The sequence below is a fragment of the Hibiscus syriacus genome, unplaced genomic scaffold, assembly GCF_006381635.1.
Source record: "Hibiscus syriacus cultivar Baekdansim isolate YM2019G1 unplaced genomic scaffold, ASM638163v2 tig00000715_pilon, whole genome shotgun sequence".
Taxonomy (NCBI): domain Eukaryota; kingdom Viridiplantae; phylum Streptophyta; class Magnoliopsida; order Malvales; family Malvaceae; genus Hibiscus; species Hibiscus syriacus.
The window spans coordinates 937,815-965,569 of record NW_024061811.1 but is presented as its reverse complement, the minus strand read 5'-3'; the positions used below and the strand labels follow the sequence as shown (position 1 = coordinate 965,569).

The 27,755-nt window shown below is 34.4% G+C and overlaps 3 protein-coding genes and 1 pseudogene across 3 annotated transcripts; 3 read left to right on the top strand and 1 right to left on the bottom strand.

The window, feature by feature from the left end:
• Positions 1-2,967: 2,967 nt before the first annotated feature.
• Positions 2,968-5,612, top strand: LOC120211298 (annotated as a pseudogene).
• Positions 5,613-13,992: 8,380 nt separating this feature from the next.
• Positions 13,993-14,715, bottom strand: LOC120210382. The gene has a single exon (XM_039209134.1). The coding sequence runs from the start codon at positions 14,713-14,715 to the stop codon at positions 13,993-13,995; it is 723 nt and encodes a 240-aa protein (XP_039065065.1).
• Positions 14,716-20,275: 5,560 nt separating this feature from the next.
• LOC120210043 (BURP domain protein RD22-like) lies at positions 20,276-22,514 on the top strand. The gene is made up of 4 exons (XM_039208868.1): positions 20,276-20,321; positions 20,408-20,527; positions 21,431-21,566; positions 21,752-22,514. Exons 1-4 carry the CDS (start codon positions 20,283-20,285, stop codon positions 22,441-22,443), a joined length of 987 nt encoding a protein of 328 aa, XP_039064799.1. The 5' UTR covers positions 20,276-20,282; the 3' UTR covers positions 22,444-22,514.
• A 2,489-nt stretch (positions 22,515-25,003) lies between these two features.
• LOC120210373 (BURP domain protein RD22-like) lies at positions 25,004-27,439 on the top strand. The gene is made up of 6 exons (XM_039209129.1): positions 25,004-25,124; positions 25,197-25,274; positions 25,551-25,637; positions 26,145-26,231; positions 26,570-26,659; positions 26,757-27,439. Exons 1-6 carry the CDS (start codon positions 25,004-25,006, stop codon positions 27,437-27,439), a joined length of 1,146 nt encoding a protein of 381 aa, XP_039065060.1.
• The last annotated feature ends 316 nt before the right edge of the window (positions 27,440-27,755 follow it).

Below are 27,755 nucleotides of genomic sequence, written 5' to 3'. Positions count from 1 at the left end.
AATATCTCCCAGTAGTCATAGAGTGACTCTCCATCAAGTTGTTTGATTCCAAGTATTTTTCTTCGTAACTCACTTGCTTTCGCCGTAGGGAAAAACCTGTCAAGAAAAAGATGAGTCATTTGAGCCCATGTAATAATAGAATTTGAGGGTAAATAAAATAACCACTACTTAGCCGAATTGGCTAAGAAAAAAAGGAAAAGCTCTAAGATTGATTTGGTATTCAATTACTCTATGTGGTCTCATGCTGGAGCAGACCATATGAAATTCAGTGAGATGTTTATGCAGATTCTCGTTTGGTAATCCGCGGAAGGTAGGGAGGAGATGAATAAAGTCAGTTTTTAACTGGTATGGAGTTTCGTCTTGGGGAAAATCAATGCACAAAGGCTCTTGTTCAGTATGAGATGCGACTAACTCTCTGTTAGTAAAATCGACCATCGGATTTGATTTGGTATTAACGGCTTCGCCTGAATTTGATTCTGAATTCAATTTTGGATCTAACTGTTGTCTCATTCTTTCCCTAAGTGTCTGTGTGTGAAGTCTTCAAGCTCTGGCTTCAATTTCCGAGTCGTACTCCACTAATTCGCCCAGGTTTGTCCTGGTCATAAATCAAAAGCAAACAAAAATTAATAACTTTAGCGAAGTCCCCGGCAATGGCGCGAATTTGACAATTGATGTTTTGATGTCAAAATAAATTCATTCTTCTCGATTAATAAATAAAGAATATACGTAGTAAAGAGAAGTAAGAGTCGATCCACATGGACTTAGAAAAATCCTAAATTTCGATTTCAATTGCCTTGACCAGACGATATGTAGTAGAAAAAAAGAGAGGAGGTTTTGGTAAAAATAATTAAATAATAAAAACGATTTAAGGAAAAAAATAAAGAAAATAAAGTTGAAATGAATAGGGTAAAAACAGCCTCAAGCCTCGCTTTGACTCAATTTTCTTCGGATCATCGAATTAGATTTTCCCTTCGGGATTCACGTCGGTTACTTTATCTACAAGGGCAATCCTTGTGACTCTACTTTGTATATCGAATACCCAATGAAATCTTTGATTTCGGCTTCAGGAATTAATCTGATCAACATTAATTGTCGTAGATCAATAACCGTTTAAGTTCGTGAAGACCAACTCGGATTGTCGTTTCTACAAATACTAATTCCGATCTCAATTCCCTCTTAGCGAGACAACCTCGCCAAGTGTGTTTTCAGGAAGTCGATTGTGCTTTTAATAAGTCGATCCTTCCTCCCACACATTTAATCGTAACAACATCTTGACCAAAGCCAATCTTTGATTTTGAAAACTGTTTTCATTTTTAAAATAAGCATAGAGATTGAGAGAGATATTCTGAAGTTATTCAACTGCTTTTCAATTCTCACGTTGAAATTGAGTCATTATTTAAGCCCTCGGCTTATGAGAAAATTAGCTAAGCATGACAAAAGTCATACTTAGCATGTTTAAAAATAAAACTTAAAATAAAATAAAAATGAAAACTTAAAAATAAAAGAAAAGAAAAAAGAGAACTTTATAAAACTATAAAAAAAAGAATGAAATATGATTTGTGTTTAGGATTACCCTAAGGGTGTGTTTGGTTGGGGGAATGTGAGATTCCCATGGGAATGGAATCCACATTCCCCCGTTTGGTTGGCTGTGAATGTCATTCCCGGTAATCTTACATTACCAATAGTAGATTTTTGGGGTATATTATCAGGAATGTCATTACCTCCCTTTCCTTAGGTATTATTGGATTACCGACGTTTTGGACTAAAATGCCCTTTTAAAAAAATTTCTTTCAAAAATATCCTTATTCTGTCATTGAATAATAAAAATTCTACGAAGGTTAAATTACAAATTTATCCTTAAATTATTTTAGATTTGCAAAAAAAATCTATAATTAAAATTTTATATGAAGTTCAGGGGTAAAATAAAATTTTACTATTTCATTAAACCTTTTTATATTTTTAATTTTGTAAAAAAAATTATATAAATTTTATGAATTTAATTTCTTTAAAGAAAATATATAAATATTTTCAACTTATTAAAAAACAAATATATAATAAGGACAATTTGGTCAAATATACATTCTAATAATCTTTTATTCCTTTAATCAAACACGATAATCTTACATTCCTGCTAAACCAACCAAACACAAAATACAACATTTCCAGTAATCATATTCCATGGTAATCTTGTATTCCCACTGATAATCTTACATTCCGTGAACCAAACGCACCCTAAGAGGATATTTATAGCCTCTAAAATCTTAGAGATAAAAATATAAATTAAAAGAAAAATAATCCTAAATATAATTCTAAATGTTTTTTCAAATTCAAACTTTAAAATTAAAAATAAATCTTTTAAAATATTTCTGTCCGTCCACCTGTCAGAAGGTGCTGACTAGATCTTCTAGAAAACTGCTGTTGATTAGACCTTCTAGAAATTATCACGTCATACCGTGTAATACTTAGAGTCATGTCCATGTCTCCAGCTTTGATCAAATAAAAAAAAATACATAATGTTCTATTTTTGTATTAATTCTGAAAAGTAAGATAATGTACGAAAATAAACATAATAACTTAATCAGCGATCAAATATTTAACAAAGAAATATTAACGATTTAGAACACTCATCCGAATATGGAGTGATAAAAAGAAGAAATCTAAGTCATTTTATCTCTCCAACAGGAACCAAATAGAAGAAGAAGATCTGTGGTATTGGTTGCGGAAGGGAAGAGTGTGGTTGAGAGCACTTTATCACGTTATCTCTTTGCATTGCTTTCTCAACCTCATAGTCTCCCATCTCGGTTTCAGGTTTGCTTTCCTCCTAGTCAGAGTGGTTGATATATAGCCGCTAGATTCCAAATGAGTTCGCTCTTATCTGCCACTTAGGACCGGGTTTATGTTGAGTGCTTCTCCCTCTCTCTTATAAAAAAACGCCAAACCCATCCTATATATATATATATATTTCTAAGGCACAACTAACACCCTGCAATCCTCCTTCATCCTATTTTGTCGGAAGCTTCTCTTCCAAAGGTATGCATGCCACTTTACACTTATTTCTGCACTTTTACAGCGTTTCTTTTTATTATTACTATTACTATTTTCAGATTCGTTTTTTTACTCTGATGTGTTTAAGTTTTGAAAGCAATAAATTAATAAAAAAAAGGAACTATTTAGATTTATGACAGAAAACAAAAGCAAGGGTTTATCTTGCTTTCTATACATGGAAATCTTGCAATCATGGTTCGTTTAACAGACCAAAATACGTATTGTGTTAGTATGATTAAACCTTTGCTTTTTACATCATCTATTTGATTGAAACAAACTGGCAAACCTTTTATCATCTTTATCCTTTGGCCGGAATAACTGTGTATATAAATATTTATATATGTTGTTGGAAAAATGAACCAAAACGAGTTATTATAAGTCTTTATAATTTCAAAGTTTTGATTCTATCATAACCTGTTAAATATGACTAGATATTTTGCAGGAAAAAAATAATGGTAACAGATAATAATTCGTTCGTCTTTTTTGGCATCCTAGTGGATGTGGTTATCTGGTGTTACCCTTTGTTCATTTGGTTTTCCCTCTGCGCTTATTTATATGATAGAGTGATAGAGTGCTGTTAGTAACCAATCACCCTAATATATCTGCAATAGAATCTAATTTATTCATATGATTTGATGCCTATAGAATGAGATTACAGATTAATTTATCATTTGTGATTTTGTTTTCAATGTTGAAGTTTAGACACCGAGAAGTAGTGGAAAATCGAGTTATCGGTGATATTTCTAGGAGGGAGAAAAGATGGACTATGTGTATGGACCAGGAAAGAACCATCTCTTTGTTCCAGGGCCGGTTAACATCCCGGAACCTGTTATTCGGGCCATGAACAGGAACAATGAGGATTACCGTTCCCCTGCCATTCCTGCAATGACAAAAACTCTTCTTGAAGATGTCAAGAAGATTTTCAAGACTACTACCGGAACTCCCTTTTTGATCCCAACTACAGGTATTTATCGTTTTAAGTATGCTACCATGTTTTCAGTTATCCGAAGTTAATACTTAAGATTGGAAGACTTGAAAACTAATACCATTAATCAATCACTTAAGTACTATGTTGTTAATAGTAGTATCCGACATGTTTCGGATTAGCTTATGATGATAATGTTGGTGTTTGAATTCAGGAACTGGTGCATGGGAGAGTGCACTTACTAATACCCTGTCCCCTGGAGATCGAGTAGTATCTTTCCTTATTGGACAATTCAGTCTGCTGTGGATTGATCAACAACAACGCCTCAAGTTCAACGTCGATGTAGTTGAAAGCGAGTGGGGTCAAGGTGCGAACCTTGATATTCTGGCAGAAAAACTTGCAGCTGATCACACCCACACAATCAAGGCCATTTGCATTGTTCACAATGAGACTGCAACTGGCGTCACCAACAACCTGGCTACAGTGAGAAAACTACTTGGTAAGTGTACATTACGTTCTTTCAGCAGTGTACGTATTCATACGGGAACTCCCAAGTCCGAAACAAATTTCAATCAACTTTCAAACACGGTTCTCATTCGTTCTGTTTCTTCTCAGATCACTATAGGCACCCAGCACTACTACTTGTTGATGGAGTTTAGTCGATTTGTGCCCTTGATTTTCGTATGGACGAATGGGGAGTCGATGTGGCACTAACTGGTTCTCAGAAGGCACTTTCTCTTCCAACAGGAATCGGCATTGTTTGTGCAAGCCCCAAAGCCCTGGAAGCGTCCAAAAGTGCAAAATCAGTTCGAGTTTTCTTCGACTGGAACGACTACCTGAAGTTCTACAAACTGGGAACATTTTGGCCATACACCCCTTCAATCCAACTACTGTATGGTCTAAGAGCCGCTCTGGATCTTATCTTCAAGGAAGGACTTGACAATGTGATTGCAAGGCATAGCCGTTTGGGCACAGCAACAAGGTGAGCCATGCTTTTCATAGATCTCCACCACACCACACATCTATTTACTCATTTGTGAATACCATATTGATTGATTTCGTCGGTTGCACAATGGTGAAACAGGCTGGCTGTGGAGGCTTGGGGCTTGAAGAACTGCACACAAAAGGAGGAATGGCACAGCGACACTGTGACGGCTGTCCTTGTTCCCCCGTATATCGATAGTGCAGAAATTGTTAAAAGGGCATGGAAGAGATACAATTTGAGCTTAGGTCTCGGCCTCAACAAAGTGGACGGAAAAGTATTCAGAATAGGACATCTTGGAAACCTAAATGAGGTAATTCCTGAATGATCTTCAAAGTAGTGCTCCTTTTCTAGTTGGTTCTTTACAACAAGCTTTGTTACCAACATCACCATCCTCTTGATATATTTTTTTCAGTTGCAACTGTTGGGTTGCCTAGCTGGTGTGGAGATGATACTCAAAGATGTCGGATATCAAGTTAAGCTAGGTAGTGGAGTTGCTGCAGCTTGTACATACCTGCAGAACAACATCCCTATGATCTCTTCGCGGATTTAATGAATCTGTTATGCATGTAATTACGTTTCTTCTACCTCTTGCTTCAAGGAACTCTGTAAAAAGATGCTTCCTCTATGTTGAAGCTTTTCAAATCTAGTACTTATTGATTGACATGTTCACTTATTGTAGTATGCTCCGTTTCATATATGTTCATTTTCTGCTCATATTTTTGGCATCAAATTGGCTTTAGCTCCACAAATAGTTCCATTGTCTGAAACTAACATAAAAGATGAACAAAAATAAGAAGAAAATGGGAAATAAAAGCAAAGAGAGCTTTCTGTAAGAATTGTGGGCAAAACTGTGTGAATTTGAATTGTTGTTTACTGTGTGAATTTGCACATGAAATGATTGTATATTTGCTTTTTCTTCTAGGAAATTTGGTTTGTATATGATGGAAGCTTAAGTGGAAATTTGATATAATTCATAATTCACATAATATAATATTTGATTGGGTATAAATATTTACGATAATACATTTTTTTTAGATAAATTTCTCATATTATTATCCAAGAAGCAGTAGAACACACTGCTACAAACCAATACAGTTAAAACACAACCTCTCTAAGAGTAAATAATACCCCAAGCTATACAAAGATCCTTGTTTACATCATTATCATTAACGACCCTCCTAAGTACCTTCACCATAACAACTCCTTTAATATAATCTACCATACTCTCAATACCTCTGCTAACACCCCTAAACTGCCTATAATTCCTTTCCTCCCATATATCGTATATGTATGCACACCAAGCTACCCTAAGTATAAACACAAGGAACGATTTACCTTTGAACCGAGAGATCGTCCAATCCAACTCCTTATCCCAGCTTCCCACATTCCTACCAACATTGCATAACCGAAGAACCATCTCCCAAACTGCTCTCGAGAAAGAGCATTCAAAGAAAATATGGCTGCGAGCCTCAGGCACATCTCCACATAATATGCATTTAGCATCAACCTCAATCCTCATTCTTAATAATCTATCAGCAATTGGCAACCTATCAAGAATAACCATCCAAGCAATAAGAGACTACTTAGGAATGTGCATAGAAAACCAAACAAGCTTTTGCTATAAAACTCTCTTTTCTCCCCCTGATCTCTTGCCACAACCATCGAGTATTGATTTTAGCCCAATCCGTAATCCCAGAGAACAAAGGTTGAACCTCCTCCCTCATTTTCATAATTTTCCGCAGGCTCCAGCTAAAAGAGGATTTACATTCAACAAACCAAAAATCAATGCCTTTAAAGACATGTCCTTACCCAAGCCACCCAAAGAGAACCCTCATCAACAAGTAAGTTCTTCAACAGCAACAACACACAAGCTCTATTCCAGCATTTTAGGTTTTTCAAACCCAACCCCCTTCAGACTTAGGAGCACAAATACTCCCCCAACACACTCGAGCTCCCTTTGTTGGCACATCTCCACCCTTTCAGAAAAATCTAGCACAAAGTTGGTCCACCCTTTTAATCACATCAGCAGGCAAGATTAGCTGTCTACACCATAAATTTGCAATGCTGAATAAAACAACTTTAACCAATTGCAACCTTCGTGCATAGCTTAACCATCTATTCGACCAAAGTCCCAATTTAGCCTTAATTTTCTCCACCAAACTTGCACAATCCTTCTCTATTAACTTCCTAGGGACAAGAGGCACCCCTAAATATCTCACAGGAAGACTGCCTATTTTAAAACCAGTTGCCTCATGCACCAAAGACATCTGACTATCTACCATACCAACAATAAAAGTTTCAGTCTTTGAAACATTAAGCCTTAATCCAGACAACTCATAAAATTTCTCCAAGACACATTTCACACCTATAATAGAATCCAGAGAACCTTTGCAAAAAATCAATAAATTATCTGCAAATCACAAGTGAGTTAGCTTCACTTTTTTGCACTTAGGATGATACTGAAAAATCTTTCCAGAAACAACAATGTCCAATAGTTTAGAAATGACATTCATTGCAATAACAAACAAGTAAGGAGAGAGAGGATCCCCTGCCTGAACCCTCTTCTACCTCTGAAAAATCCAACTAGGCTACCATTTAAAACAATGGAAAACCTGGAATTCATAACACAAGCCTCTATCCAATTCCTAAACTGCTCAGGCAACCTTAGCCCCTTCAAAACAGCAAGCAAAAAATTCCAGTTTAAAGAATCAAAGGCCTTCTGCAGATCAACTGTAATAGCACATCTAGGAGATATAGAACTCCTACCATAACCTCTAATAAGTTCTTGTGCAAGGAGAGTATTATCCTCAATATTTCTTCCCTTCACAAAAGCTGATTGATTAGGTGATATCATTCCAGGGAAATACTTTATCAGCCTACCAATCAAAATCTCAGTAACTGTCTTGTAGAAAACAGAGCAACAAGAGATAGGCATGAAATCCATAGCCTTACAAGAATTAGGCATTTTGGGGACTAAAGCAACTGTAGTAGAATTGAAAGCAGACAACATTTCGGAAGAGTTAAAGAAGTACTTAACAACAGCCGAAAAATCTGCTCCAACAATATCCCATTCATATTGAAAAAAACCAGAGGTAAAGTCATCAGGGCCAGGGGCTTTATCCTTGCCTTGATTGAAAATGACAGTTTTTATTTCATCACTATAAACAACTCTAATCAGATCTTCATTAGCACATTCAGGAAGAGAATATCCCAGCAAATTCCTTAGAACTCCTCGTTACACCCCTGCATATTCTCATCAACAGTGCCAATTTGCTACTAAAAAATCTCACCAACTCCTCAGACATAGAGTCAAAGTTTTCCAATTTATTTCCCCCCATTAATTAATACTCGAATAATATTTCTCTTCCTTTTAAATGCAACTTGATAATGAAAAAACTTAGTACACTGATCACCATCTTGCAACCAGTTCACTTTTGCTTTTTGCTGATAAAACATCCTCTCTGCCTTTTCTAACTCAATGAGCTCTAGATGTAACTTCTTTTCAGCAACCACATTCCCTAAATCACCTCTAGTCAGAGTCACAACTTGTTGTCTTTCTAGCTGCTCTATATTTTCAACAACCTTCCTAGAATTATTAGATTAAATCTTCTATTTAAAGCTTTCAATACAGGTTTCAACTTTTTCAATTTACAAAATAAGACCTGCATAGGATCTCCTTGCACACCCTCAGCTCAAAAATTCTCAACAACCTCCTTAAAATCAGGATGTAAAGCCCAAAAATTAAACTACAAATGAGAGTTATAAAAAACCTCACACCAATAATCATTCAGAAGCACTCTATCCAATTTCCTTGTCAAGAATTCCTCCTCATGTTTATTTGACCAAGTATAAATAGGTCCAAAAAATGGATGGTCCACTAACCCCAAATTACTCATACAACTCTGCAAATCTTCCATCTCAGAAGTAATATTCACATCCTGAGAGTTAGAACTTTCAACAACATCAGCAGGAATGTTAAAATCACCCCCAAATTACGATAATACATTAGATGTTGCTAGTTTAGATTATTTATAAATTTAATTTGGTTGAGCCTCGAGGGTGTTAAGCAAATAGTTCAAACCAAGTTTAATCTAAAACATGCAGTTACAGCACGGCCAACATAAGCCAGTAGTAAAACACACACCAATCCACATAACACGAGAGCTCCTCAAATAAAATAGCGGCATCAGAAACACTCCATGTTACAGCAACTGGACAAAATAAGAAGCAAATTTCACGTGCCTTGCAAATACATAACACATAAATCAAACAAAGTTAGATTTACACGTAAAGATGAATATATTAACGCTATCCAAAACGCCGAGGTCTAGGATAGGGGTGTTTAATGAGTTGAGTAGCTCGTGAATTATTCAAACTTGATACGATCAAAACTCAATTAGCGCTTGACTCGGGTTAACTTGACTCGACTCAAAAAGTTTACGAGCACTTCATTAACATTTTTATAACTTTTTAGTAATTATCTTAAAAATCATTCCATTAAGAAAATTTAAGTAATAATTACTTATAGATAATAAGAAATATATAAATACTAATTAATAATTATTATTAATTGTTTGATTTTTTAATAAACAAAAAGAAATATACTAAATTATCAATTTATCAAATGTTAATTTACTAGATTTTACATATAGCTAAAAAACATAGTAAAAATTCTAGTGAGTTTAACAAGCGATGAGTCGAGTAACAAATAACGAATCGAGAAAGAAGTATTTTTTAACGAACACAAATCAAACAAAATTTTATTAAACTTAACGAGCAACGAATTGAGTCAAATAATAAATATTTTAACAAATACAAGTCAAACAATACTAAACTCACAACCGACTCATTCAATAAGCATCCCTAGTGTTTGGGGGGCAACTCAACATTCTTAATGCACTAGAGAAAATCACACTTGACAATAACAGACAACTGTACGAGGCAATTTTAACTGCTCTCCTTTCTAAATGAATATTGTGAGACACGTGGAAGTTACTGAAAACAATTATATCTGTATGCAGCCGCCTACCTCAAGTTATTTCGAAGCTGAACAATTGGAATCAATAAAAAATGGGGTAGTGGACGACATAGACTCCCACATACACGGTGTATCTTGCTGGTGGCACGGTTGAAGAATATGTACCTCCCTTTTTAAAATTTTCATTACATTTTGATATGGCCCACTTGTCTTTCCTTCTAATCCCAAATGCAACTTGTATCGTGTCTTTACACTTTTTACGAAAGCAATCACACTGTTTCAACCTTTTCTCACAAGTGCATGCATTTAGACAAAATTCCATTATTGTAGTCCCGCTCAAATTTAGGCTATTGAGGAAATTAAAACCGCCATGCATGCAGCATGCTGGAGTTCTACAACTATAACTACAGAACCTGGATGCACACTTCAACTTCATCCCCTACTTCAAAATTTTCCTTTTTCTAGTTTTTCTATCAATGGAGTTTCGATTCATTCCGATCTTCGCTATGGCGCTCATCGTGAGTAATAAGCTGTTATATATGAATAAGATAAGGCTAATGCTCATTTACTTAATTTTTCGATGTAGATGTAGAAAAAATAAAGAAGAAACAATGGACTTTTAGATGACAGAACTTTATGCTTTTATTCAATGCTTTTATTCAATGCTTAGAATGGAACAAACATAGGCCTTAAATAGGCTTGACAACACAACAAACTGACAGAAAAAAAGGAACTACTACTGCACGTAAATAACAATAAAATCAAAAAAATAAGGAACCACAACAGTCAATACTAAAAATAGGATGACTTTGAATCATTCTCTAACACTCCCCCTTGATTCAAAGTTGTAAACGCCAAGTTGTTGTATGAAGTAAGCATGTTTGTCTTTAGGGAGAGACTTCGTTAGTATATCTACCATTTACTCATTTGTATTGCAATATTTCAGAATAATTGATCCATCAGACACAAGATCACGAATGAAGTGTACCCGAATATCTATATGCTTTGTTCTTCCATGAAAGGATGGATTTTTGGACATGGAAATCGTTGCTTGATTGTCACAGTAGATCACAGTTGCTTCCTTCTGCTTTAAATTGATATCAGCTAGGATCCTTTTTAACCATAGAGCTTGACAAGCTGATGAAGTTGCAGCTGTATATTCAGCTTCTGATGAAGACAGAGCTGTTGTAGCTTGTTTTTTAGAACTCCAACAAACAACACCTGATCCAAAGCCGAAGACATAACCTGACGTGCTTCTTCTATCCTCCAAACATCCAGCCCAATCTCTATCTGTATAACCACTCAAATTGAACTTTGAAATATTATCATACCACAACCCAAAATCAAGAGTTCCGGCAATATACCGTAAGACTCTTTTTGCAGCGCCAAAATGATGCCTTGATGGACAGTGCATGAACCTTGAAATAACTCCAACAACAAAAGAAATGTCCAGTCGCTTATTAGTCAAGTAAATCAAGCCCCCAACTAGACTTCTAAAGCTCCATGCATCTGTTTCTTCAGTACCATCATCTTTCTTCAACTTTTCATTCAAATTCATAGGTGTTGCTGCAATTTTGCACCCCGTCATATTTAATTTTTTAAGCAAATCAGCAGCATATTTCTTTTGTGACACAAATATTCCATCTTCAACCTGCTTCACCTCAAGTCCAAGAAAAAATTGCAATGCTCCAAGATCCGTCATTTCAAATTCCTTTTTCATTCAAGCTTTGAATTCATTTATAAGGCTTGAGGAACCCATGTAAATCATGTCATCAACATAAAGGCAAATAATGAGAAAATCATAGGTACCTTGCTGTTTGAAATAAAGATTAGGCTCATACTTGCTTCTTTCAAAACCATTTTTGAGAAAGTATGCATCGATTTTACTGTACCATGCGCGCGGAGCTTACTTCAGCCCATAGAGAGCTTTTTGTAGCTTGTACACTTTTTCTTCTTTGCCTTCGATCGTGAATCTGTCAGGTTGAGCAACATAGACCTCCTCTTGTAAATCACCATTCAGAAAAGCCGACTTAACATCGAACTGATACACTGTCTTTTTTAAATGTGCAACCAACTCCAAAACAATCCGGATGGTTTCAAACCGTGCAACCGGAGAGAAAGTATCATCAAAATCTATACCTGGTTGTTGTGAATATCCTTTCGCCACTAGACGTGCTTTGTGCTTTTGAATGTTTCCATCTGCGTCGAACTTGGTTCTAAAGACCCATTTAACACCAACGACTCTTCTGTCTTTAGGAAGATCTACAAGCTCTCATGTCTCATTGTGTTGTATTGCTGCAATATCTTCTTTCATTGCAATTAGCCATTCCTCTTTGTCTGCTGCTTCTTCGAAAGTTGTAGGATCAACAACAAACAAGGCCTGCGTAGACGCATAAATCTCTGCCAAAGTTTTGAATTTCTTTGGAGGAGTCTCATCATCGGAGGAAATGCTACCATTCAAAGATGCACTTGACGAAGTTGGAAGAGACGACATATTTGGAGAAGGGGGTTGTAACACTTCGATTTGTGGAGCTGTTTCTTTACTTGCAATTTCAAACTTGACATCACCTGCATTTTCTTCCCAAGACCAGCTTGCATCCTCATTGAAAATCACATTTCTACTGATTATTATTTTGCCATCAATAGGACTATACAACCTGTAAGCTTTGGACTCAGAACAATAACCTACAAAAATGCATTTTGTTGATTTTTCATCAAGTTTGCTGCGTTTATGTGAGTCAACTAAAGTATAAGCAGCACAACCAAAAACCTTTAAGTGGCTTACCCAAGGTCTTTTTTTGTACCAAGCCTCATATGGAGTTTGATTGAGAATAACCCTTGTTGGTGACAAATTCAATAAGTAGACTGCAATTACAACATCTTCTGCCCATAATTGATTCGGAAGTCCTTTAGCTTTCAACATGTTTCTTGCCATTTCCACAACCGTTCAATTCTTCCGTTCAGTAACACCGTTCTGCTCTGGAGTGTATGGAGCAATTAGCTATCTTCTCAGACCATGTTCTTCACAGAAACTATTAAACTCATTTGATACAAATTCACTTCCTCTATCTGTACGCAGAGTCTTGATGCATCTTCCAGTTTGCTTCCCCACAAGCGCCTTGAATCTTTTGAATTTTTCAAATGTTTCTGACTTGAACTGTAAGAAGTAAACCCAACTCATCCGACTACAATCATCTATAAATGATAAAAAAATCTACTCCCACCAAATGATTGAGTTTTCATGGGACCAACCACATCAGCATGTACAAGTTCAAGGCACCTCAATGCCCTTCTAGACTTCCCCACAGGAAATGGTTTTTTACATTGTTTTCCATATATGCACTCTTCACACGTATCTAAAGACTCAATTTTAGGCAATCCATCAACCATTTTCTTTTGACACAATAATTTCAAACCTTTTACATTTAAATGCCTATAACTCAAATGCCATAATCTCGACTCATTGGTTTCTTTAACAGCAAGTGCATGGTTTTGAACATCAGAAATAACAAGTGGGAATAACTTGTTTGGTGTCATGCGAACGTCAACTATAGTTTGATCTGATTTTTTATCTTTGATCCTATATAAGGCATCATCGAACATGATAAAGTATTCAGTAGCCATAAGTTGCCCTACACTCAACAGATTTTGTGACAGACTTGGAATGTAATAAACATCATAAAGAAGTTTCACATTACCAGAACTACTTTTGACTGCCACATTGCCCTTCCCTTCCACTTGAATTTGCTTGTTGTCTCCAAGTGTTACTTTTTGTTTAAAGGTTTCGTCAATCTCGTTGAACAATGACTTCACACCAGTCATATGATTCGAGCACCCACTGCCTAGAAACCAAATATTGCTATGGCTTGTTGTATTTTCTTGATACGTCATGAATAATTTGATCTCATCATATTCTTGCTCTGCATAACTTGCTTGTTCCTGCTTTAATCTTCGCCAGCTATCTGCCTTCACATGCCCAAATTTTTTACAATAAAAGCATTAGATAAACCTTTTGTTATCTCGTTGTTGTGCTTAATTTTGGTATCCATCGCTTCGGCCTCATCCTCTGCCACGACCTCCTTGTCCACGAGATCCAACTTGACCTCGCCATTTTTGTTCATTTTTCTGGGGAAATACCTCCCCTTTCACATGAAAAGCCCCGTCCTCGGTCTTCTCTTCCGTTATGTTAAACCTCGCCTCATGGGGCTGCAATGATCCCATCAATTCATCAAATGTGAATGTTTCTAGGTCTTTGGATTCTTCTATGGCAGCCACTACATGATCAAACTTAGGAGTGAGACTCCTTAAAATTTTTGCAACAATTGTTTGATCATTAATATTCTCCCCATAAGACCGCATTTTGTTGACAATTTCAGCAACTCTGGATAAAAAATCCTGCACCGGCTCTCCACCTTTCATCTGCAAGGTTTCAAAATCCCGACGAAGTGATTGAAGTTTTATCTTCATTACCTTAGAGGAGCCTTGAAATATTGTTTGCAAGATTCCCCAAGCTTCTTTCACTGTATTTGCTGCAGCAATTTTCAAGAAAACAGTCTTATGAACGGCTTGCTGGATAAAAAATAATGCCTTTGAGTCATTCTTCTTATTGTCTCTCAATCTCGCCTCTTTATCTGCTTCGATATAGCCATTCTCAACTAAGTCCCAAAGATCTTGAGACTTGAACAAGGTCTTCATCTTGATGCTCCAGAACTCATAGCTTTCTCCGTTGAAGACTGGAATCGATAGTTGAGATACATTCACGACATTGCCGTTAGTCGCCATTTGTTATAAATCCCAGCTACAAACGAACCTGGTTCTAGATGCCAAAAATGTAGAAAAAATAAAGAAGAAACAATGGGCTTTTAGATGATAGAACTTTCTGCTTTTATTCAATGCTTAGAATGGAACAAACATAGGCCTTACATAGGCTTGACAACACAACAAACTGAAACAAAAAAAGGAACCACTACTGCACGTAAATAACAATAAAATCATAAAAATAAGGAACCACAACAGTCAATACTAAAAATAGGATGACTTTGAATCATTCTCCAACAGCTTGCAGATGCAGCAAGACACGTGGCTCTCCCTGCATAGATGCACTGGACTTCTGTGTTCCCAAACAGTCCAATGCCTAAAGCCTTGCTAAATCTTTTAGTACCATCTACTGATGGTATTGTTTTGTTTTCTCTCTTTATATATTTTCAATGATTTTATAAGCTTTCGAATGCTCTATTTAATGTAGGAAATGGAGACCAAATGAAAGTTGTTTTGGCTGATATGGTGAAGATGTATAAAGATTGAATATTTGTCGACCAAGGCACGACCCAAAGAAGATATAACCGAAGATATGGATACTCGAAAAGCAAGGAATTTGCAAATGAAAAAGTTACAATCGAGAAAGTCGTTTACTTTTTCGAGAGTAGGTTTCGTCCTGGTAGCAAGATGCACTTAAAGGAGCTATCCAACGAAGTCAGCAAAACAAGTTTTTTTTATCTTGTCCAGTAGCCGACTCAATTCCCTTCTCAACTCAAAACTTTGCACACGTCTTGAACTATTTTTTACTGCAATCTAAATCAGCAGCATCTAAAATACTTGAACAAACAATCGAGGATTGTGAAGCACCAGCCATGGAAGGAGAAACAAAATATTGCGCTAGGTCATTCGAGTCTTTCATGGATTTGGGTGTTTCCATGCTGGGAAAAAGCATCGAGCTTTTATCGATAGAGTTGGAGAAAGAAACGCAAAGCCAAGAGTTTAGTGTTGGGGAGGGAGTGAAAATGATGGGTGAAGCTGTGATTGTTTGTCACAAAATGGAGTATGAATATGCAGTGTTCTTATGCTACTCCATTGATAAAAATATATTTGTGTAAGGTTCTGGGGTAGATAAGGGATGGAGCCCGAACTAGATGTTAACAGTGGTCGAATCTTTTTAACAACGTTAAATTATATATATAATTTTATTTTTATTATTTGTTTATTTCAAAAAAAATATAAATGATAATATCAAATATGCATAGTTCTATATTTATATGAAATAAAAAATTTAAAATTTAAAATTTAAAATTAAAGTAAAGTAAACAATAAAATATACGATTTTAAAAAATGCAAAAGACATAACTATCACATAATCATAATAAAATGCATCATTCTTTCAAATCTCGAAATGCATCCACGAGCGATGTTATACTAAAGCTCCTTACAATATCTCTTTCAATGTTGATAAACATGCAACTCTAAAAAAATTCATCTTACATTTGTTACGAAGTGTTATCTTGATGATATTCATTGTAGAAAAAGCTCTTTCAGCACTTGTTGTAGAAATTGGGAGAGTCAATAGAATTTTTCCCGTTCGGAATATATATGGATAAATGTTCACTTTCCTAGTATCCACCAACCATTGACTTAGGTTAGAGATTGTCAACAATTTTCTTAGACCTGAATTCCAAGATAACTCCACCTCATAATGACACAATTCTATTCGTAAATCATTCTTTTCAACTTCCGTGAAATCCTTCGGATAAAATTTATTCACGAGATTGTAAATATCTTCAACCTTGAAAAATTGTCACATCTCTTAGCTCCAAAGCACAACCAATAGTTAATAACTCTATAAACTTCTCATTAAATCTACTGTTTAACTATTGTAGTTGAACATCAACTGTAGCATAAAAAAATTCTATACTCGATAATGATGTTCAACTGTAAAATGATCTTGTTGGCGACGAGCGTGACCTCCTCTTTCTCTATAAATAGAACTCATATTTGGGATATCTATGTTGCGACTTTCACAAAATGAGGTAACTTTCATAAAAAAGATTATTCCGTCCATCATCTCTAAATTTTTGCAAACGTATCTTTGAACTCTCAACAAGATGTAGTGAATTCAAAATATCCTGAAATTTTTGTCAAAATGATTGAGAAATTGAATCAGTGATTTCTAATATTTTCTTCATAAGACGTAAAATGAAGACAAAATCAAAAGAAGTCAAAGTCTATAAAGTTGTCGTCGTTTTTCTACGTTCAGAAGATGTACTTCATTCATCAATAAGTTTATATAGAACAACACAAATGGCACTAAACATTTTTATCAAGCTTGAAATTGATCTCAAGTAAGAACCCCATTGAGTATCACATGCCCTCTGCAAATTACTCGTTTGATTCAAACCAGATCCAATTTCAAGTTGTTCTTCTTCAATCAAATGATTTATCTCGTCAGAATAAGCATTTTTTTAGTTCATCGATGCTCTTATATGAGGCAAGAAAAACATTGATAATAAAGGATAACTTGGAAAAATTGATAAACAAGCATGACCTTTTTCGCTATAGCTACTAGTGCCAACTATAAACAACGAGCAAAACAATGCACATAGAAAGCAAAAGGACACCCATTGTTAACTAATGTTTGTAACCCATTCCACTTTCCTCGCATGTTACTTGCACTATCATAACCTTGGCCTCTTTATGTCAAAGCAATAACGAGAAAGAACGGAAATATATCATCTTTTAAAGTAACTGCTGAAGTATTAGGAACATGAATAATGCTAAAAAAAGTTCCTTTACTAGATCGAAATTATCAGCATACCGTAAAATAATAGTCATTTGTTGTTTTCTTGATGCATCCCCTGCATCATTAATAGTAGTACAAAATTTTTCTTCACCAATTTTTTACGAATTGCTCTCTTAATTTTCTCTGCCAGAATATGTAAAATCGTCTTTTGTATCTTAGGCGAAGTGTAAGAAGCATTTTTTGGAGCATTTTCTAATACAACTTTTTCAACATATTTGTTATAAGAGGCTAATTGTTTCATGAGTTCAAGAAAATTTTCTCTGTTAGATGAAGATTCACTCTCTTCGTGACCTCTCATTGGTAGCCCTTGTAAAGCTAGCCAACGTAATGCATCTATAGAGGTTTCAAGTCTAAGGTTATTAATAGCAATTTGTAATGATGTTTGCTTATGCGACACTTGTGGCAGGTGTTTAGACTGGTTAAGAAAATCCTCCAATTCTTGCTCAATAATTTTATGAGGTGAATTAGGTTCTGAACCTACATGCATCTTAAAATAACAACTTTTTTCCATTTACTTTCTTCCAATTTCGAAACTCATTCATAGTGAAAGTCTTGTGTGATGGATGACTATCTGATTTGTTAAAAAGAAAGCAAATAAAACAGAAGACAACATCAATTTTAGGAGAATATTCTAACCATGAACGAAAGTTTTTATACAAGGAAGCTTGAAATCGGCAAGGGTGAGAAACATGTCCAGATTTATTGAATTTAGATAGTATTGGTTGATATGGACCCTCAACAATATAAGCTCTTCGAATTGCATTTCTTTCTTGTTCAAAAGGATATTCTCATATTTGATTGTGCTTACCAGGATATCGCTCGAAGTAATTAGAGTTGGTACTTGGTTTCTAATTTCTAGCTATCTTTAAAGGTCTATCTTCTGAAGGTGAAACATCAATAGGTGTATCAGTTGAAGTTTCAGTTGTTGTACTTGTATTTTTCGAAATTTCCCCATTTTTTCTTTTAAAAAGCTCAATAATTGTTAGATTTTTCCCATGTCAAGCTGTATTTATATAAAATTAATTCGCAAACATAACAAAATCAAATTTAGTAATCACCATTCACCTTAACAATTATTAGATTAACTAAAGGAATACTAAAATTAAATATAAGATCAAATAATTCTAATTAAAAAATAATAAATATAATATTATTTAATTATGTACCTTTAAAAATTGAGTGTCGAACAATGGAGATTCAAATTAAAGCAATATTCGATGAGCTTTAGTCGATAGGAGGGTGATTAACTCAAGGTTTTTCTATGAAATATTTTAATATTTTACTCTATTTATAAGCCATTTGTCGGCTCCTACAATTATATTAATACTATAATAAAAAAAACATAAAATTACAGCAGGGGTCGGGGCTCCTTTGGCCCCAAGGGCCCTCCGACTCTGGGGCAGATGGAACCCAAATATAGATCAGCTTGGAATCCAAATCACTTGGCCTTTCAGGTTCTTAAAGTTAAGCCAGGAACTGTTCCCGTCTATCATTTTCTACCCAAAGACACCCTTGTCTGGATTCCCAAATAAATTTGCAACAAACAGTATCAAGAGGACTAGGGGCTCGTATTAAATATGTTGGAACTCATCAACTTGGTCTTGCTGGTATTATAAATAAGCCTAGTTGAAGTGCGTGCGTGTGGGTGTGTTAACATATAAAGCGGAGAATGTATTGGTGCTTTCGTCGTCCTTGTTAGCATTTCTTACATGTGAAATTGTGTATGTATGTGATGAATGTTTTTAATGATGTTAATTATATTTTATCTAACAATCGAGATTCACGATAACTTTAGCAAACCCTTCAATTTTTTAAGAACTATCGAGATTCACGATAACTTTTTCAACCTTTCTTGTTAGTATAATAAGTAAGCTGGCTAGCTACTTGTTTGTGAGTGTGTACATTAATTGCAACGCAATAGTTCTGGCAAAGACAAAAACATGAAAAAACAATTTGACAGAAACAATGTCCAAGTCCAAGAATCGGCAATATGCATATGTTATATACGTAAGAACAATGTCCAGGTAGATTAAATATTCTTTTACTTCATGAAGAAATTAAGATACTGCCCATTCAAAAACTTAAATAATTACTTTGGTTCTCTTCTGTGCATGCTCAGTTTCTTCCCAGGTAGCCGTACGTTGGTTTCCGTACGTTGGTTTCGCTAATAAAATTTTACATAAAATACATAAATAATGTCTCGACTATAGAGTTTTATTTTGTTGAATTCCTCGACTATTAAAAGTTGCAAAATATCTCCGATTATAGTATGTTACTTTATTGAGTCATTTGACTATTAAAAGTTATAAAATAGTCACCCGACTATTCATATATCCCAATGAATAGGTTAATGTTCAACTTAAATGGCTATCAGTTTTTTAACGAAAAATGATGAGTTTGAAATATATGAATAGTCAGATGACCATTTTGTAACTTTTACTAGTCGATAAACTCAATAAAGCATCATCCTATAATTAGAGAACTATTTCGTAACTTTTAATAGTCGGAAGGCTCAACAAAGCAGCGTACTACTATCAATGTACCATTTGTATACTTTACAGTTTACCCTAAAATTTTTAACTTATCAGAAAAACAATAAGTAAGATCCAGAAGATTCTGGTGTCTTTGCATGTTGATAGTATCTATGTTGGATGAATGGGAGGTAACTCCAACGATTGTTATCAATGTATATATATATATATATATCATCTCAAGCTTGCATATGTAGTTAAGTCTTCCATTGATGTTCGATATTGTTATGATGAATTCATTTCATCCAATGGCAGCTCATTTATTTATCGTTTTCTCTTTGCTTAACGTGAGTTCTAAAACAAACTTGTATAAATTTCAATTCTTTATATTTTGTATGATTAGATATATATAAGTGAATCGGGTTCCATGCAGGTCGCATTTGCAAGAAACCATGGAGCGTTGTCGTCGGAGGAAATTCACTGGAAATCAAAGTTCCCCAACACCCCCATGCCCGAAGCTTTGAAAAACCTTTTACCGCCTCCACCTTCTGGTTTGTTTCCTATTATAATTTTCTTTAATGGTTAATTCTTATGATCACTAATTGGATATGTACATTGTTATAACTATGATTATAATTGTATTTATAATTTTAAAGTTTTATTTTCATGTAAAAATTTGATTGATAACTAGTAGTGGATGATTGCATGTAAAAATTTAATTATGATTAAAATAGTGAACAACAAAAATGACCTAATTTCTCGAAAATTATTTTTGAATTTATTAATGTGTTTAATTATGCAGGTTCAAATAAAAAATTCAAAAGTAATGATGCACCCATTAATCCATTCATAATTTATGAAAATATCGGTCAAAGTAAAGAATCCAATGGCGTGAATGCTCCCATCAATCCCTTCATTATTTACGAGAAACATTCTAAAGGTATGAATTGATTTCAAAAAGCTTAAATTGCTTCACAAAATTAAAAGCTTTTATGGACTTTTATATGTATCCCCTTCTTTTATTTTTGAATAATAGTGTTGAAATGAATTGATGATTATGTAGGTTCAAGTACAAAATCCCGAGATAATGATGCGCCTATCAATCCATTTATAATCTATGAGAACGCCGAAGAAAATGAAGAATCAAGAGGGGTGAATGCTCCTGTCAATCCATTTATAATTTATGAAAGCACCGATAAAAATAAAGAACCCAAAGGCGTGAATGCTCCCATTAACCCCTTCATAATTTATGGGAAGCAATCTAAAGGTATGGATAGATTTCAAAAATCTTAAAATGTTTCACTAAATTAAAAACTCCTTTTTATGTATCCTTTCATTTATTTTTTAAATAATATTTTCTAAACCAATTGGTATTCATAATTATGTAGGTTCAAATATAGAATTTCAAGATAAGGATGCACCTATTAATCCATTTGTAATTTACCACAACATCGACAAAAGCAAAGAACTCGAAGGAGTGAATGCCCCTATCAATCCATTCATAATTTATGAGAATCGTGACAAAGCTAAGAAATCTAAAGGCGTGAATGCTCCTATCAATCCTTTCATAATTTATGAGAAGCAATCTAAAGGTACGAATTGATTAAAATATTGCATTATGTTTAGTTTCGTATGTATATTTGTTCTCTCTTATACCTATCAGGAGTATTCCCCTTCTCTTCCCCTTAAAGTATTATGATTAGATTTAGAATTTGTAAAAAAAAATAGAGATTATTTTAATTTTTAAGTATGTTGCATCTTTACATACCGAATGCAGGAAACAAGAATTCTTTGGGACGTAAACATGGGAACGCATCAATGAATGAAACTATCTACTTCTTCCAAGAGGACCTGCGCCCCGGTAAGATGGTTAAGTTACCACTAGTCGTGAAGCCCAGGGATTTCACCACATTCTTGCCTCAACAAGTTGCTCAGTCGATACCCTTTTCGTCTGATAACTTTCCTGAAATTCTGAAGCACTTCTCTTTTGGTTCCGACTCCACGGAAGCTGATGCCATGAAACAAACAATTAAAGGTTGTGAGAGACGAGCCATGCGTGGAGAACAAATGTTTTGTGCCACTTCGTTCGATTCGTTTGTTGATTTGAGTGTTTCAAAGCTTGGAAAAAATATTCAGCTTCTAGCCAGTGAGCTTGGGAAAGAGACGAGCAACCCAATGTTTACCATCGGAAGGGGAATACAAAACATGGGAGAAGAGGAGCTTGTTTGCCACAAGATGATGTATCCGTATGCTGTGTTCTTGTGTCATTCAATCGAGGGAACCGTGGTGTATAAAGTTACATTGGTCGGCACCGATAGGATGAAAGCTAACGCCGTAGCTATTTGCCATAAAGACACATCGGCATGGAGCCCCGACCACCCTGCCTTTTTTATTCTAAATGTTAAACCAGGAACCATCCCCATTTGTCATTTCGTTGTTAGAGATACTCTCGTCTGGGTTCGTAAATGAACTGCATGTCTAAAAGTTTGTGATCTTGAGAGATCACTTTGAAGTTTTTCATAAATATCGAATAAATTGCTAATTTTACTTCCGTACACATGTATATATATATCATCATTCTCTGCGATAAATCAATTTTATTAGAAAATTCAATCAACGAGCAACGAAAAACAAAATGAATCTCAAGTATATATAACTTGAGCATTTGAGAAAAGATGCAAAGATGCCCAATAGATCCATTGGGTCCATCAGAGACTGTACCATTGGGTAAAAGAAATCCGAATGGCACCAGTCCATAACTCCGAAAGACGCCTACATAATAGACTTTTATGTGCGTTTGGTTTGCATAAATCTCTTAGAATTAGGAGAATTGGAATTCAATTCCATCACTTTTTCATGTTTGGTTCAAATTTTCTAGGGGAATTGGAATCCCTCATGGCTTCAACTTTCCATCAAATGAGGGAAAGTGAATTTCATCCAAGAATGAATAGAATTCAATTCCCTTGTTAGAGGGAATTGAAATTTGACCATACTATCCTCATCAATCTTTTGGTAACTTATTCATATATTGAATAAAAATATTTTTTTATTATTTCAGGTTGGGTCGAGTTTCTAATTCATATATTCGGGTCGGGTCGGGTGAAACTTTATTTTGGTCGGGTCGGGTCGTTTTTTTTAAGTGTGATATTCGGGTCGGGTAGAGTTCGGGTTTAGGTTGAAAAATACCTGACCCGAAAATATATATAATTTTACCTTATATATTTAGGAATAATTACAATAATACCCCTATATATATAAATTTTTTCAATTAAGTCATTGTTTTTATTGAATAAAAATAACTTTTTTATTATTTCGGGTCGGGTCGGATTTCTAATTCATATATTCGGGTCGGGTCGGGTGAAACTTTATTTTGGTCGAGTTGGATTTGGGTTTAGGGTGAAAAATACCCGACCCGACCCGACCCGACCCAAAAAATATATAATTTTACCTTATACATTTAGGAATAATTATAATAATATCCCTCTCTATATATATTTTTTCCAATTAAGTCACTGTTTTTATTGAATAAATTTTTTTTATTTCGGGTCGGGTTTCTAATTCATATATTCGGGTCGGGTTGGGTGAAACTTTATTTTGGTTGGGTCGGGTCTCGGATGGAGGTTCCCTTGTTCTCGGGTCGGGTCGGGTGGACCAAAAACCCGACCCATGACCATCCCTAATTGAGATGATTTTAACTTATGATGTTTATTAGCATGATTTTTATAATTTATTGAAATGAATAATCAATCAATAAAATTAAAATTTATTTTTTTTAAAATTTTTATAATATATTGCTACATGTAATTTATAAAACAAACTAAAATTAAGCAAAAAAAAAAAACAAGAATGGCAATCCTGTCATTTTACATTACTGAAATCAAATTCATATGACATGTCTACGAAACAAACAAAATATAGAATTGGATTCCAATTCAATTTCCTGCTAACCAAACAGAATATGGAATTGAATTCCAATTCTTGATAGATTCTAATTCCTTCACAGATTTCAATTCCCTCAGAAACATTCCAGCGAACCAAACGCCACCTTAGAACTTTATTTAGTATAGTAATTCAGTAAATAACAAAATTTAAATTTATTTTGATAAATTGAAATAGATATATAAATTAAATAAATATTATAAGTTTTTCAAAGATAAATGAAAAAAAACTTGTATTCATAATAATTTTAATATTATCTAATTCAATGAAGACAGGGGATGTAAAAATTTATAATCTTTTAACACTAGAATTTTCCTAATAATAATAATAATAATAATAGAAAAGAGAGCGTACTGTTGACCTTATTATATTGATCGATTAATCCAGATTGAGTATTGCAGAGGCGATGACGACCCTTCCAATCCAATTTACTCTATTCGTAAATGTTAAGATTCGAACCCTTAATCTTGCTGTGAATAATAGAGAGGAGAGCGCATTCTTGACGTTTTGCTATGTATAATAGTTGCTTGGTTTTTTTTCTTTCTTTTATTGTTATGACAATTAGCAGGATCGAACATCGTGCTGTGGAAAAAGGGTAATTAAAGCCGGCTGAGTTAAAAGTTTAAAAGACAATTAGGTCAAACAATGCATATTTTTAGTTTTAAATTAGTTAGTATCAATTAAGTCAAACAATACAGAACTTTAATTTTAAATTGATTTTTTTGAATGAAGTCAATCGAGTTGTTAATTCAATCGATTTAATTAATGAATAAAACAGTTTAAATATAATAAATCATAAATTTAAATGCAGCAGAAATACACAGGGGCCGGCGATGAGGAAGTCAAATAACAAATGGACCGGATTTGGAAGCATGCATGGGGTCCACTTTCGGAAATTCATATGGCATTAGTTAATTATTATAAATAGTTCATATTACATCATTAATTCTAATTAAATCTGCATTCTTGTTAATCAATCCGAATGGAGTCCAATTCCATTTTCATCCTCTTCCTACTCATTGTAAGTAGACCAAATTTATAAGAAAATTAACCAAAGTATTAAGCTTAAATGGATGGCAATTCTTGAACAATGCAGCAGCTTGCAGTATGTAGGGCTTCAGCTCTACCACCTGAGGATTACTGGGACTCTGTGTTCCCCCGCACTCCAATGCCAAATGCCTTGAAGCAGTTGCTTTATCAGCCGGAACCAGGTTTATTTTTATTTATTTTGATTTTTTTTATATACTCTTAAATTTTATTTTCTTTTTTGATAAATTATACAGGAAAGAAAGATCATTCCATTCCTTGGATACAAGATAGTTTAAATTCAAATATAGACGAAGGCAACTCAGTATTTAAAGGTAATTACTTCATTATTCAATACTTATGATTACAATTTGTCAAATAATAAAATAGTGGGCAGCAGCTTGAATAACACATGTTTGTCGTTTTCTGGTTAACATGGTTCTTGTTTGGTTTTGTAGACGCAAGACTTTAAAGATATCTATTGTAGTCATTTGAATAGCTATTTTGCAAAAATTTAAAGACAACTGACATGGTGAAAAAGAAAATAAGTTGTATATATTATAATTCAAACATAAATTTAGTGAATGGTCATTAATACTTACAACTTGCAGTTGGAGCATACAACTATATTATTGATCCAAGTAAGGAAAGAAGTGCCAAGGTTGACGGGGATGGAGTGCCGAGCAAGCAATTCAGAGGTAAACAAAATACCTCAAAATGATGATTTATAGACTAAAGTGATTTTAATACATGAATATCAAATCTAAAAGAAAATTATTTGTGTGGAGTAGGGGGAGTTTTTACACCTAAAATTGGGTTGGATTCAGAGTAGTGAAATTTCCTTAAACTCGAACCAGATAAGATGAAAGGGTATACTATTTAGGTCAAAATAAGATTGAAGAAAAACTTGATCCAGTCTAATATGAAATCTTCCCTAATTATAATCTAAAAGTAAGAAAAGAAAAAATTAAATATATTATAATTTAAACATTAGATATGTGAATCGATTTAATTAATGTTTGAGATTAAATTAATAAATTTTATAAATCTTGTAAAACTCTTTTAATATTTTTTTTTTAGAAAAAGGATAATAGTTAGATACAAAAGAATTTAAGATATTTCTCGTAGTCATTTGAATAGCTTCAACACCATCTTAGACAAATTTAAAGACAATTGAAATCGTCATTAATACTTTAAAATTGCAGTTGGAGCATACAATTATATTAGCAATCCGAGCTTGAAAAAAAGTGTCAATGTTGACGGAGATGAAGAGCCGAACAAGCAATTCAGAGGTAAAAAAAATTACCTCAAAATAATGACTTGTAGATTAAATTATAGATGGAAGTTTTGTATTAATAATTAAAATACTTATCAATAATTAAAAATTATTTTAACCAATGATGATCAAATGGGAAAAAATACATGTAAATTAATATTCATCTACAAATTTAAATTTGATAATGCAATGCTTTTTGTAAACTATATAAGAAAGAAAGGTCCATCCATCCCTTAGATATACAGTAATTTAAATACAAATACAGATGAAAGCAACTCAATATTGTAATATATAGTCATTCGTACGTGTAAAGAAAAGACAACTGGAATGATGATTAATACTTAAAAATTGTAGTTGGAGCATACAATTATAAGATGGATCCAAGCAAGAAGTTTAACAGTGCAACTGTTGACGGGCATGATGTGGCGAGCGAGCAATTCAGAGGTAAAAAAGTATCTCTAAATTAGTTACCAACTCTTCGACCTTATTAGCAATGTATTTACTTATGCACGAGCCGTACCACTTTGCTAACCAAATGAAGGAAACGAGAATTCTTTGCATGGGAACGCTGCAATGAATGAGACTATGTACTTCTTCCAAGAGGATCTGCACCCTGGTAATATGGTCAAGTTGCCAATCCTCACCAAGGAGAAGGACTCTGCTACATTTTTAACTCAACAAGTTGCTGACTCGATACCCTTTTCGACTGAAAAATTCCCCGAAATTTTAAACTACTTCTCTTTCGAGTCCGAATCAATTGAAGCTAAATCTATGGAACAAACAATTAAAGGGTGTGAGAGGGAAGTCATGCAGGGTGAACATATGTTCTGTGCCACTTCATTCGAGTCGTTTGTTGGTTCGAGTGTTTCGATGCTTGGAGAAAATATCCAGCTGCTAGCCAATGAGCTCGAGAAAGAACCGAATGAGCCGGTGTTTACTATCGGGAGGGGAATACAGAACATGGGAGAGGAAGAACTTGTTTGTCACAAGATGCAGTATCCATATGCTGTGTTTTTATGCCATTCGATTGACAGAACTGTGGTGTATAAAGTTCCGTTGGTCGGAACCGATGGAACGAAAGCTAAAGCTTTAGCTATTTGCCACAAAGATACATCAGCTTGGAGCCCCAATCACCCTGCTTTTCAGATCCTAAATATTAAGCCAGGAACTGTCCCTATATGCCATTTCGTGATTCGAGATACTCTTATTTGGGTTCGGAAGTGAGTTACACGTCTAAATATTTATAAACCCGAAATAGTACCTCAAAATATGACATAATTTCGAATAAATTGCTTGGCTTTATGAATCCCGGTATCTTCCAACTTTTAATCATGTTATGCTTAGTTGGTAAGCTTTTGTAATAAAATCTTGCATGTTCTATGTATTACGAAGTTGTGTTTTCTTTCACCTCTGGTAGGAGAGAATTTATGTTCGAATGTTGAAGATAAAATTATTGGATACACAACCATAAACCCTGAAAATGATTAATTTTCATAAATAGTAAAATGAATATGTATTGAAACCCTAAATAAAAATACAT

Excerpts from the sequence above, each read along its gene's own strand:
- LOC120210043 (XM_039208868.1), top strand. The coding sequence starts at position 20,283 with ATGGCAGCTCATTTATTTATCGTTTTCTCTTTGCTTAAC. Across the intron at positions 20,322-20,407 it reads TCGTTTTCTCTTTGCTTAAC|GTCGCATTTGCAAGAAACCA; the intron begins GTGAGTTCTAAA and ends GGTTCCATGCAG. Across the intron at positions 21,567-21,751 it reads TTATGAGAAGCAATCTAAAG|GAAACAAGAATTCTTTGGGA; the intron begins GTACGAATTGAT and ends TACCGAATGCAG.
- LOC120210382 (XM_039209134.1), bottom strand. The coding sequence starts at position 14,715 with ATGGCGACTAACGGCAATGTCGTGAATGTATCTCAACTATCGATTCCA.
- LOC120210373 (XM_039209129.1), top strand. The coding sequence starts at position 25,004 with ATGCAGCAGCTTGCAGTATGTAGGGCTTCAGCTCTACCACCTGAGGAT. Across the intron at positions 25,125-25,196 it reads GCTTTATCAGCCGGAACCAG|GAAAGAAAGATCATTCCATT; the intron begins GTTTATTTTTAT and ends TAAATTATACAG. Across the intron at positions 26,232-26,569 it reads GCCGAACAAGCAATTCAGAG|TTGGAGCATACAATTATAAG; the intron begins GTAAAAAAAATT and ends TAAAAATTGTAG.